Below are 13,474 nucleotides of genomic sequence, written 5' to 3'. Positions count from 1 at the left end.
AGGTCAGGTACACTGTACGGATGGTCCTTCAGATCCAGGATGTAGGAATGAAGGTCCGGTACAATGTATGGACATTCCTTCAGATCCCGGGTCAATGACTTAAGGTCAGCACAATGTATGGATGTTACTTCAGATCCCAGATCTAGGAATAAAGGTCAGGTACAATATATGGACATTCTTTCAGATCCCGGATCAAAGACTTAAGGTCTACACATTGTATGGATGGTTCTTCAGATCCAGGATCTAGGAATTAAGGTCAGGTAACTATATGGATGTTCCTTCGGATTCCAGATCTAGGAATGAAGGTCAGGTACAATGTATGGATGTTCCTTCAGATCCCGATACTAGTAATATAGGTCAGGTACATTGTATGGACGGTCCTTCAGATCCCAGATCTAGGAATGAAGGTCCGGCACATTGTATGGATGTTCCTTCAGATCCCGATACTAGTAATATAGGTCAGGTACAATGTATGGATGGTCCTTCAGATCTCTGCTCTATGAATGAAGGTCGGGTACAACGTATGGATGTTCCTTCAGAGGTTGGAGATGTGTGGGGTGTTTGGTTTTCTGGGGGAAGGGTCGTGGTGTCTGGTTTACTGTTGCCTGAAGGTGTGTGAGTTGCTGAGCTAGTAACTATCCTGACGCAACGGGTGAGGAAAGTGTCAGTCATCGTCTGTGGGGCCCCCGGGGCCCATGCTGTGTGAGGCAGTGTCTGGCTGGAACATGATATACCAACAAAAGCCCGGAGAATGCCCAGGAGGGGAACATGATGTACGTTACAGGTGTGCAGAACATCTGATCTGGTGCCATAAACCGCCGGCCCCTGTCCAACACAAGGGGCCCCATATCTCGGCCCAGCCGTCAGAGCCCAGGAAATCTCCTTCCTGATTGGCTCGCAGAACAGCTGCCTTTCTTATTTGGCGTAAGACCACATCTGCGTGTTTTATGTCACATGACTGGCAGTGCAGATAATAGTTTTACCTGTTTGTCAGGTACAGAAGTCCCCAGGTATCTCAGAAAACTACAACACCCCATCCCCCACCATGGTATGGAGATAAAAAAGCAGAGGTGTTCTGTAGTCCTTTCCTGGGGTGACTGTTCCTCCTCAGTGCAGTTGGTGAGCGTTGTCACCCTAGAAGAGAAGTGGGTTCTTGGTGGGATCGCCAGGTGAAAATAAAGCCAATTAAGCCTGAAAGCGGAAAAGTAATGCAGCCCCCTCATCTGAGGACCATGAGCTTTAACTCTGTTAAGTTTTAGGGTGTAGGCCAGTCATATATAGTATTGGGGGAGGGCGTAGGCCAGTCATATGTAGTATTTAGGGGGTGTAGGCCAGTCATATGTAGTATTTAGGGGGCGTAGGCCAGTCATATGTAGTATTTAGGGGGCGTAGGCCAGTCATATGTAGTATTTAGGGGGCGTAGGCCAGTCATATGTAGTATTTAGGGGGCGTAGGCCAGTCATATGTAGTATTTAGGGGGCGTAGGCCAGTCATATGTAGTATTTAGGGGGCGTAGGCCAGTCATGCGTAGTATTTTGGGGCACGTAGGCCGGTCATATAGTATTTGATGGGCGTAGGCCGTTTATACGTAATATTTGGGGGGGGGGGGGGGGGCACGTAGGCCGGAGGCCGGTCAAGTGTAGTATTTGGGACGTGAGTTTTACCTCTCCTCATTCTGTGTGTTTTTTTTTTTTTAGAATGATACTGCCTCCACTCTCCCTCGCGGGTACAAGTTCTCTTCTATGGACCGTGGCCCTCCAGGGATGGACCGTGGCCCTCCAGGGATGGAACGTGGCCATCTGGGGCCAGACGGCTGGAAGGCTGGTGCGGGAACCCTTCCTAGGTCCTTCCCATCTCAGCAGCCCATCTCCAGGATTCCTGTGCCTCCACCCGGAGGACGAGGTCAGCCTCACCGGCCCTTGCCTCTCTCTATGATATTCCGCCTGCAAAATGCATTCTGGGAGCACCAAGTCCCACCCCATATCAGTGCTGCCCCTCCTCCTATGAGCGCTCCTTCTGCCCCTCCAACATCCGTACCGGTGATACCAGACATGCCAAGCCATGCCACCGCACCGGCTGCACCTCCACAAGCAACCGAAGATGTTCCTCGGCCACTCAGCCCCACCCGTCTTCAGCCACACTTGCCCCCACAATTAGCTGATGTACAGAGAATTCTAGAAGACATACCACGACCCCTGCGGAGGCGTGGCTCCCAGGAACACCACTCGCTGGCTCCCCCCCTGCCGACTGACCACCGCCAATATCGGCAAATCATGGGCCGACTCTTTGGAAGAGCTACCCCCAAATCTTCTGCTTCAGAGCAGCCAAAAACAGAGGAGAAGCCTCAAGGATACCTCAATAAAGGGAGCTCCAAACAAGCGGAGCTCTCAGCAGAAGAGGCAAACGTCTTCAAAATCCCCCCTATCCCTGAGGAGCCACGGCCAGAAGAAAAGCAGGAGACCACCAATCTTAAGCCTGTCGAGGATCCCGTCTGCCTGTTCCTGGAGGCCTCAGAGTCCAGGGTGGGCGCCACTGCCCTGCTGCAGGGAGAAGTGGACCTTCCCGTTCCTGTGGTGGTCAGCGGAGGCCAGAATCTGGTAAGAAAAAGAGGCAAAGACACAATGAAAGGGAGGGAGGGGGTAGTACTTGGAGGGGAGCGAGAACTTTTTATGATTCCTTCTAATAGAAGCATTGCATGATGAATCTCCTAGTCATAGGATCGTTGCATGATGGGTTTCCCAGTCATAGGGTTGTGTGATGGATTTTGCAGTCTTAGGAAGGTTGTGTGATGGGTCTTCCGGTCATAGGAGGATTGGGTGGTGGATTTTACAGTCATAGGAGGGTTGGTTGATGGGTCTCCTGGTCATAGGTGGGTTGGGTGATGGGTTTCCTGGTCATAGGTGGGTTGGGTGATGGATCTCCCTGTCCTTTGAGGGTTGAGTGATGGGTTTCCCGGTCATAAGGGGGTTGGGTGATGGGTCTCCCGGTCATAGGCGGATTGGGTGATGGATCTGCCGGTCCTAGGAGGGGAGGGTGATGGGTCTCCCGGTCATTGGAGGGGAGAGTGATTGATCTCCCGGTCATATGTAGATTCGGTGATGGGTTTCCTGGTCATAGGAGGGTTGGGTGATGGATCTCCCTGTCCTTGGAGGGTTGGGTGATGGATCTCCCTGTCCTTGGAGGGTTGGGTGATGGATCTCCCTGTCCTTGGAGGGTTGGGTGATGGGTCTCCCTGTCCTTGGAGGGTTGGTTGATGGGTCTCCCTGTCCTTGGAGGGTTGGGTGATGGCTCTCCCTGTCCTTGGAGGGTTGGGTGATGGCTCTCCCTGTCCTTGGAGGGTTGGGTGATGGCTCTCCCTGTCCTTGGAGGGTTGGGTGATGGGTCTCCCGGTCGTAGGACGGGAGGGCGATGGGTCTCCCGGTCGTAGGACGGGAGGGCGATGGGTCTCCCGGTCGTAGGACGGGAGGGCGATGGGTCTCCCGGTCGTAGGACGGGAGGGCGATGGGTCTGCCGGTCGTAGGACGGGAGGGCGATGGGTCTCCCGGTCGTAGGACGGGAGGGCGATGGGTCTCCCGGTCGTAGGACGGGAGGGCGATGGGTCTGCCGGTCGTAGGACGGGAGGGCGGTGGGTCTGCCGGTCGTAGGACGGGAGGGCGGTGGGTCTGCCGGTCGTAGGACGGGAGGGCGGTGGGTCTGCGGGTCGTAGGAGGGGAGGGGGATGGGTCTGCGGGTCGTAGGACGGGAGGGCGATGGGTCTGCCGGTCGTAGGAATATTGTGTCCCGTGTTTGAGCCATGGTAGAGGCTGCTGTCACCTCCTGTTGACAGTTCCTCTTGTTCTCTCTTCTTTAGGAGCTCCGCTCAGTTCTGAAAGGTCAAAGTTCACCACGGAAGTCTCGCCCCCGCCGTGCCCGCCTGGATCCACTTATTTTGTTATTAGATGGGGCACTTACCGGGGAGCTGGATGTGGTCACTCATGCATTGAAGGAGGTAGGTACTTTGTTCTGAAAAGTTTTGCTCTATGTCGCTCCACCTCTGACATCCACTGAAGCACCTCCCACAAAGGGGTACCTGCCAATCGCAGCTCTGTGTTCACTGTCCCCTGTTTTCTCTCCACCAATCAGGTGAATGACCCCAGTCAGCCGAATGAAGAAGGGATCACTGCTCTGCACAATGCCATCTGTGGGGCCAATTTCCACATCGTTAACCTGCTGATCACCAGTGGAGCCAACGTCAATGCAACAGACAGCCACGGATGGTGAGGGGGGGGGATGATGGGGATTTGGGGGAGGGGTGATAGTGTGGCTGGGGTCAAAATATACACTGGTCATGAGGCATGGCTAAGGAGCAACAAATGTGTCAGGAAACATGGGGGAGGGGCTGATATTGGGGGGTGGAAGTTGGTGCAGAGCTAACAGATATGAAGGAATATGGGTGTTGCATGGGGGATGGGCTATTCCTGGGAAGGCGATTGTAGATGATATTGGGTTATAGAGCTTGAGGAAAGGAGGATGTTTGGATGCACCATTGGGGAGGAGCATGGAGTTTGGGACACATGGGGAGTGGTGGGGGAGGGGCTATTTCTGGGGCGGAGCATGGAGTTTTGGGGCACATGGGGGTGTTGGATAGGGGAGGGGCTTTTCCTGGGGAGGAGCATGGAGTTTTGGGGCACATGGGGGGTGTTGGGGGAGGAGCTATTCCTGGGGAGGAGCATGGAGTTTTGGGGGGCGTTGAATAGGGGAGGGGCTATTCCTGGGGAGGAGCATGGAGTTTTGGGGGCGTTGGATAGGGGAGGGGCTATTCCTGGGGCAGAGCATGGAGTTTTAGGGCACATGGGGGGGTGTTGGATAGGGGAGGAGCTATTCCTGGGGTGGAGCATGGAGTTTTGGGACACATGGGGGGGTGTTGGATAGGGGAGGGGCTATTCCTGGGGTGGAGCATGGAGCTTGGGACACATGGGGGGGCGTTGGATAGGGGAGGGGCTATTCCTGGGGTGGAGCATGGAGTTTGGGACACATGGGGGTGTTGGATAGGGGAGGGGCTATTCCTGGGGTGGAGCATGGAGTTTGGGACACATGGGGGTGTTGGATAGGGGAGGGGCTATTCCTGGGGAGGAGCATGGAGCTTGGGACACATGGGGAGTGGTGGGGGAGGGGCTATTCCTGGGACGGAGCATGGAGTTTGGGACACATGGGGAGTGGTGGGGAGGGGCTTTTCCTGGGGAGGAGCATGGAATTTTGGGGCACATGGGAGGGGTGTTGGATAGGGGAGGGGCTATTCCTGGGGAGGAGCATGGAGTTTTGGGGGGCGTTGGCTAGGGGAGGGGCTATTCCTGGGGAGGAGCATGGAGTTTGGGACACATGGGGAGTGGTGGGGGAGGGGCTATTCCTGGGGAGGAGCATGGAGTTTTGGGACACATGGGGGTGTTGGATAGTGGAGGGGCTTTTCCTGGGGAGGAGCATGGAGTTTGGGACACATGGGGAGTGGTGGGGGAGGGGCTATTCCTGGGGTGGAGCATGGAGTTTTGGGACACATGGGGGTGTTGGATAGGGGAGGGGCTTTTCCTGGGGAGGAGCGTGGAGTTTTGGGACACATGGGGGGGTGTTATTGGTGCAGAGGGGTGGTTGGTGGGGGTGATGATATAATATATGACATGGGAACATTCTTCCTTCTCCTCCTAGGACTCCTCTGCACTGCGCAGCCTCGTGTAACGACCTTCAGATCTGCGCTGCGCTGGTGCGGCACGGTGCCGCCATCTTTGCCACTACCTTCAGTGACGGCAGCTTGGCGGTGGAGAAGTGTGACCCCTACAGGGAGGGCTACAAGGAATGTCTGACCTACCTGACTGGTAAAGATCCTGACTTCTGCCTGATCTCTGTGTATCTTTGTCTGTCCCCTCCCCCATGACTGACCGTTCCCCTCTCCCCCCTCAGAGGTAGAAGAGTGTATGGGGGAGACGCAGAGCGGCGTGGTGTACGCCTTGTGGGATTACTCCGCAGAGTTTGCTGACGAGCTGTCGGTACGTGAGGGCGACTCGGTCACCGTTCTCAGGAAGGACGGAGAGGGCGGCACCTGGTGGTGGGCGGCTCACTGCGGACGGGAGGGGTACGTCCCCCGCAACTACTTTGGGGTAAGAACAATGCGCTGTCTCTGTACTCTGAACATCCAATGTGCTGCAAAGAGAACCCGCCCTCTATTACTGTCCAATGGGGAGAGAGGAGGCTGCATGTTACTGTCCAATGGGGAGAGAGCAGGCTGCATATTGCTGTCCAATGGGAAGAGAGGAGGCTGCATGTTACTGTCCAATGGGGAGAGAGGAGGCTGCATATTGCTGTCCAATGGGAAGAGAGGAGGCTGCATGTTACTGTCCAATGGGAAAGAGAGGAGGTTGCATATTACTGTCCAATGGGAAAGAGAGGAGGCTGCATGTTACTGTCCAATGGGGAGAGAGGAGGCTGCATATTACTGTCCAATGGGGAGAGAGGAGGCTGCATATTGCTGTCCAATGGGAAGAGAGGAGGCTGCATATTGCTGTCCAATGGGGAGAGAGGAGGCTGCATATTGCTGTCCAATGGGAAGAGAGGAGGCTGCATGTTACTGTCCAATGGGGAGAGAGGAGGCTGCATATTACTGTCCAATGGGGAGAGAGGAGGCTTCATATTACTGTCCAATGGGGAGAGAGGAGGCTGCATGTTACTGTCCAATGGGGAGAGAGGAGGCTGCATATTACTGTCCAATGGGGAGAGATGAGGCTGCATGTTACTGTACAATGGGGAGAGAGGAGGCTGCATATTGCTGTCCAATGGGAAGAGAGGAGGCTGCATGTTACTGTCCAATGGGGAGAGAGGAGGCTGCATATTACTGTCCAATGGGGAGAGAGGAGGCTGCATATTGCTGTCCAATGGGAAGAGAGGAGGCTGCATGTTACTGTCCAATGGGGAGAGAGGAGGCTGCATATTGCTGTCCAATGGGAAGAGAGGAGGCTGCATGTTACTGTCCAATCGGAAAGAGAGGAGGTTGCATATTACTGTCCAATGGGAAAGAGAGGAGGCTGCATATTACTGTCCAATGGGGAGAGAGGAGGCTGCATATTACTGTCCAATGGGGAGAGAGGAGGCTGCATATTGCTGTCCAATGGGAAGAGAGGAGGCTGCATATTGCTGTCCAATGGGGAGAGAGGAGGCTGCATATTGCTGTCCAATGGGAAGAGAGGAGGCTGCATGTTACTGTCCAATGGGGAGAGAGGAGGCTGCATATTACTGTCCAATGGGGAGAGAGGAGGCTTCATATTACTGTCCAATGGGGAGAGAGGAGGCTGCATGTTACTGTCCAATGGGGAGAGAGGAGGCTGCATATTACTGTCCAATGGGGAGAGATGAGGCTGCATGTTACTGTACAATGGGGAGAGAGGAGGCTGCATATTGCTGTCCAATGGGGAGAGAGGAGGCTGCATATTACTGTCCAATGGGAAGAGAGGAGGCTTCATATTACTGTCCAATGGGGAGAGAGGAGGCTTCATATTACTGTCCAATGGGGAGAGAGGAGGCTGCATGTTACTGTCCAATGGGGAGAGAGGAGGCTGCATGTTACTGTCCAATGGGAAGAGAGGAGGCTTCATATTACTGTCCAATGGGGAGAGAGGAGGCTGCATATTACTGTCCAATGGGAAGAGAGGAGGCTTCATATTACTGTCCAATGGGGAGAGAGGAGGCTTCATATTACTGTCCAATGGGGAGAGAGGAGGCTGCATGTTACTGTCCAATGGGGAGAGAGGAGGCTTCATATTACTGTCCAATGGGGAGAGAGGAGGCTGCATGTTACTGTCCAATGGGAAGAGAGGAGGCTTCATATTACTGTCCAATGGGGAGAGAGGAGGCTGCATATTACTGTCCAATGGGAAGAGAGGAGGCTTCATATTACTGTCCAATGGGGAGAGAGGAGGCTGCATATTACTGTCCAATGGGAAGAGAGGAGGCTTCATATTACTGTCCAATGGGGAGAGAGGAGGCTGCATATTACTGTCCAATGGGGAGAGAGGAGGCTTCATATTACTGTCCAATGGGGAGAGATGAGGCTGCATGTTACTGTACAATGGGGAGAGAGGAGGCTGCATATTACTGTCCAATGGGAAGAGATGAGGCTTCATATTACTGTCCAATGGGGAGAGAGGAGGCTTCATATTACTGTCCAATGGGGAGAGAGGAGGCTGCATGTTACTGTCCAATGGGGAGAGAGGAGGCTGCATATTACTGTCCAATGGGAAGAGAGGAGGCTTCATATTACTGTCCAATGGGGAGAGAGGAGGCTTCATATTACTGTCCAATGGGGAGAGAGGAGGCTGCATGTTACTGTCCAATGGGGAGAGAGGAGGCTTCATATTACTGTCCAATGGGGAGAGAGGAGGCTTCATATTACTGTCCAATGGGGAGAGAGGAGGCTGCATATTGCTGTCCAATGGGAAGAGAGGAGGCTGCATGTTACTGTCCAATGGGGAGAGAGGAGGCTGCATATTACTGTCCAATGGGGAGAGAGGAGGCTTCATATTACTGTCCAATGGGGAGAGAGGAGGCTGCATGTTACTGTCCAATGGGGAGAGAGGAGGCTGCATATTACTGTCCAATGGGGAGAGATGAGGCTGCATGTTACTGTACAATGGGGAGAGAGGAGGCTGCATATTGCTGTCCAATGGGAAGAGAGGAGGCTGCATGTTACTGTCCAATGGGGAGAGAGGAGGCTGCATATTACTGTCCAATGGGGAGAGAGGAGGCTGCATATTGCTGTCCAATGGGAAGAGAGGAGGCTGCATGTTACTGTCCAATGGGGAGAGAGGAGGCTGCATGTTACTGTCCAATGGGGAGAGAGGAGGCTGCATATTACTGTCCAATGGGGAGAGATGAGGCTGCATGTTACTGTACAATGGGGAGAGAGGAGGCTGCATATTACTGTCCAATGGGAAGAGAGGAGGCTTCATATTACTGTCCAATGGGGAGAGAGGAGGCTGCATATTACTGTCCAATGGGAAGAGAGGAGGCTGCATATTGCTGTCCAATGGGAAGAGAGGAGGCTGCATGTTACTGTCCAATGGGGAGAGAGGAGGCTGCATATTACTGTCCAATGGGAAGAGAGGAGGCTTCATATTACTGTCCAATGGGGAGAGAGGAGGCTTCATATTACTGTCCAATGGGGAGAGAGGAGGCTGCATGTTACTGTCCAATGGGGAGAGAGGAGGCTGCATGTTACTGTCCAATGGGAAGAGAGGAGGCTTCATATTACTGTCCAATGGGGAGAGAGGAGGCTGCATATTACTGTCCAATGGGAAGAGAGGAGGCTTCATATTACTGTCCAATGGGGAGAGAGGAGGCTTCATATTACTGTCCAATGGGGAGAGAGGAGGCTGCATGTTACTGTCCAATGGGGAGAGAGGAGGCTGCATATTACTGTCCAATGGGAAGAGAGGAGGCTTCATATTACTGTCCAATGGGGAGAGAGGAGGCTTCATATTACTGTCCAATGGGGAGAGAGGAGGCTGCATGTTACTGTCCAATGGGGAGAGAGGAGGCTTCATATTACTGTCCAATGGGGAGAGAGGAGGCTTCATATTACTGTCCAATGGGGAGAGAGGAGGCTTCATATTACTGTCCAATGGGGAGAGAGGAGGCTTCATATTACTGTCCAATGGGAAGAGAGGAGGCTGCATATTACTGTCCAATGGGGAGAGAGGAGGCTGCATATTACTGTCCAATGGGGAGAGAGGAGGCTTCATATTACTGTCCAATGGGGAGAGAGGAGGCTTCATATTACTGTCCAATGGGGAGAGAGGAGGCTGCATATTACTGTCCAATGGGAAGAGAGGAGGCTTCATATTACTGTCCAATGGGGAGAGAGGAGGCTGCATATTACTGTCCAATGGGGAGAGAGGAGGCTGCATGTTACTGTCCAATGGGGAGAGAGGAGGCTTCATATTACTGTCCAATGGGGAGAGAGGAGGCTTCATATTACTGTCCAATGGGAAGAGAGGAGGCTGCATATTACTGTCCAATGGGGAGAGAGGAGGCTGCATGTTACTGTCCAATGGGGAGAGAGGAGGCTTCATGTTACTGTCCAATGGGGAGAGAGGAGGCTTCATATTACTGTCCAATGGGAAGAGAGGAGGCTTCATATTACTGTCCAATGGGGAGAGAGGAGGCTGTATATTACTGTCCAATGGGGAGAGAGGAGGCTGCATATTACTGTCCAATGGGGAGAGAGTAGGTTGCATATTACTGTCCAATGGGAGGCTACAGAGGTGTATGAGACATTTAGGTGAATGATTATTATAATAAAGACTACGGCCAATCATAATGCTTGTTCTAATTACTCCGTCCTCCTCTATTACAGATGTATCCCCGGCTCCGCCCCCAGCGCAGTCCTCTGTAACGGAAGAACAAAAACCAGATCTGGTTATATATGGAGGAGTGTGTGTGTATATGTGTGTGTGTATATGTGTGTATGTGTGTGTATGTGTGTGTGTGTACGGAGACATGTCTGTGTGGTGTATGTGGGGGGGGGGGGGGGAGGGGGGTATTTCTGTGCGTTCTATACTTTTTATACATTGTGTGTGTGGCCTGTGTATGTTGGTGTGCTCTCTGCAGTGGGCTGTGCGTGCGTTGGGTGCGCTGTGTGTACTGCACACTGTGTGTGTGTCTATGGTACGCGGTTGGCACTTTATTTGGGTTTTTAGGACGCGGCGGCCATGTACGCAGCCTGCCGCCATCTCTAATACTTTGTATAAAATAGTTTTTCTAATAAAATTCAGTATTTAGTATTGTCTGTGGCTTCATTCCTTCACCTGTCTGTCCTCTGCCATCCCCCCCCCCTTACCATGTGACCTGACCACCCACCCCCACACCCTGCCCTGTCGAGTCCTACCCACCCTACACTACCCTGTCCTGTCCTACCCAGCTACCCCCTACCCTACTCTGTCCTGTCCTTCCCAAAAAAAACTCCCCTACCCTGTCTTACCCACCTCTCCTACCCTACCCTGCCCTGTCCCACCCACCACCCTACCGTGTTCTGTCCTTCACAAAAAACCCTGTCCTGTCCCACCCCCTACCCTGCCCTGTCCCACCAACAGGAATTACATTGGGCACACTGGAGGTGCAGGGATAACACTGGGAACACTGTAGGTGCAGGGATCACACTGGGAACACTGTAGGTGCAGGGATCACACTGGGAACACTGGAGGTGCAGGGATCACTCTGGGAACACTGTAGGTGCAGGGATCACACTGGGGAACACTGTAGGTGCAGGGATCACACTGGGGAACACTGTAGGTGCAGGGATCACACTGGGAACACTGTAGGTGCAGGGATCACACTGGGAACACTGTAGGTGCAGGGATCACACTGGGGAACACTAGGTGCAGGGATCACACTGGGAACACTAGGTGCAGGGATCACACTGGGAACACTGTAGGTGCAGGGATCACACTGGGGAACACTGTAGGTGCAGGGATCACACTGGGAACACTGTAGGTGCAGGGATTACACTGGGGAACACTGAAGGTGCAGGGGTCACACTGGAGGTGCAGGGATCACACTGGGGAACGCTGGAGGTGCAGGGATCACACTGGAGGTGCAGGGATCACACTGGAGGGGCAGGGATCACACTGGGAACACTGGAGGTGCAGGGATCACACTGGGAACACTGGAGGTGCAGGGATCACACTGGGGAACACTGGAGGTGCAGGGATCACACTGGGGAACACTGGAGGTGCAGGGATCACACTGGAGGTACAGGGATCACACTGGGAACACTGGAGGTACAGGGATCACACTGGGAACACTGGAGGTACAGGGATCACACTGGGAACACTGGAGGTGCAGGGATCACACTGGGAACACTGGAGGTGCAGGGATCACACTGGGGAACACTGGAGGTGCAGGGATCACACTGGAGGTGCAGGGATCACACTGGGAACACTGGAGGTACAGGGATCACACTGGGAACACTGGAGGTACAGGGATCACACTGGGAACACTGGAGGTACAGGGATCACACTGGGAACACTGGAGGTACAGGGATCACACTGGGAACACTGGAGGTACAGGGATCACACTGGGAACACTGGAGGTACAGGGATCACACTGGGGAACACTGGAGGCACAGGGATCACACTGGAGGTGCAGGGATCACACTGGAGGTGCAGGGATCACACTGGGAACACTGGAAGATGCAGCTCATCCGGAAAGTATTCACATCGCTTCACTTTTTTCACATTTTTACTATGTTACAGGCTTCTTCCAAATTGGATTAAATTAATTATTTTCCTCAGAATTCTACAAACCATCCCCCATAATGACAACGTGAAAGAAGTTTGTTTGAAATCTTTACAAATTTATTATAAATAAAAAAAAAAAAAGAGAAAATCCCATGTAAAAAAAAAAAAGAAAAGTCTACACACCCCGGGTGGTACAATGTCTGGTTTCTGTGATGTAAAAAAAAAAAAGACAAAAATAAACAATTTCATAACTTTTTCCACCTTTAACCACTTGCTTACTGGGTGCTTAAAGGGGAGGGCCACCCTGAAAAACAAAAAAATGTTAAAAATTACAAAAAATCTAAAAAAAAAAAAAATGAAAAAAATTTTTTTTTTTTACTTACCAGAAATGCCTGTTGCTAGGCACTTTCTCCTAATCTTCCTCTTCCTCCTCCGCGGAGATCTTCTGTCTTCGTCGCGGCGTCTTCTGGGTAATGAGTCGCGCTGTGTTCTGGGAACTGTGTGTTCCAGAACACAGCGCGTCCCATTCAGAAAGCGCTGCGGGACTCGCGCATGCGCAGTAGCTGCGGGACTCGCGCATGCGCAGTAGGAAACGGGCAGTGAAGCCATAAGGCTCCGCTGCCTGTTTCCCTTACAAGGGATGGCGGCGCCGAGAGCCGAGGGACGGGTCGGCCTCGGGCGGCCGACATCGCGGGCGCCCTGGACAGGTGAGTGTGTTTATTAAGTCAGCAGCTGCAGTGTTTGCAGCTGCTGACTTTTTTTTTTTTTTTTTTATAACCGGCCCTCCACTTTAAACACCCTTCCTGCCCAGACCAATTTTCAGCTTTCGGTGCTCTCACACTTTGAATGACAATTACTCAGTCATACAACACTGTACCCAAATGAATTTTGTGTCCTTTTTTTCCCACAAATAGAGCTTTCTTTTGGTGGTATTTGATCACCTCTGGGGTTTTTATTTTTTGCGCTATAAATGAAAAAAGACCGAAAATTTTGGAAAAAAACGCATATTTCTTTGTTTCTGTGATAAAATTTTGCAAATTATAATTTTTTTTTCATAAATTTTGGCCACAATTTATACTGCTACATATCTTTGGTAAAAATAACCCAAATTAGTGGATATTATTTGGTCTTTGTGAAAGTTAGAGAGTCTACAAGCTGTGGTGCAAATCGCACAAAATTGATCACATCTGATGTACTGGTGGCCTATCTCGCTTCTT

The 13,474-nt window shown here is 52.3% G+C and overlaps 1 protein-coding gene across 1 annotated transcript; it reads left to right on the top strand.

Annotated features, from left to right (window-relative positions):
• Positions 1–1,697: 1,697 nt before the first annotated feature.
• PPP1R13L (protein phosphatase 1 regulatory subunit 13 like) lies at positions 1,698–10,802 on the top strand (the record flags this gene model as incomplete). The annotated part of the gene is given in 6 exon segments (XM_077463199.1): positions 1,698–2,597; positions 3,851–3,988; positions 4,123–4,256; positions 5,680–5,846; positions 5,932–6,128; positions 10,376–10,802. Coding segments are annotated over 6 exon segments (1,575 nt in total), but the record flags the coding sequence as incomplete, so codon positions are not given.
• Between the last annotated feature and the right edge of the window lie 2,672 nt (positions 10,803–13,474).

Source organism: Lithobates pipiens, unplaced genomic scaffold, assembly GCF_037356315.1.
Source record: "Lithobates pipiens isolate NorthernLeopardFrog02 unplaced genomic scaffold, aLitPip1_a1.2 Scaffold_3, whole genome shotgun sequence".
Taxonomy (NCBI): Eukaryota; Metazoa; Chordata; class Amphibia; order Anura; family Ranidae; genus Lithobates; species Lithobates pipiens.
The sequence above is the reverse complement of the archived record's forward strand: the minus strand, read 5'-3'. Positions and strand labels throughout refer to the sequence as shown.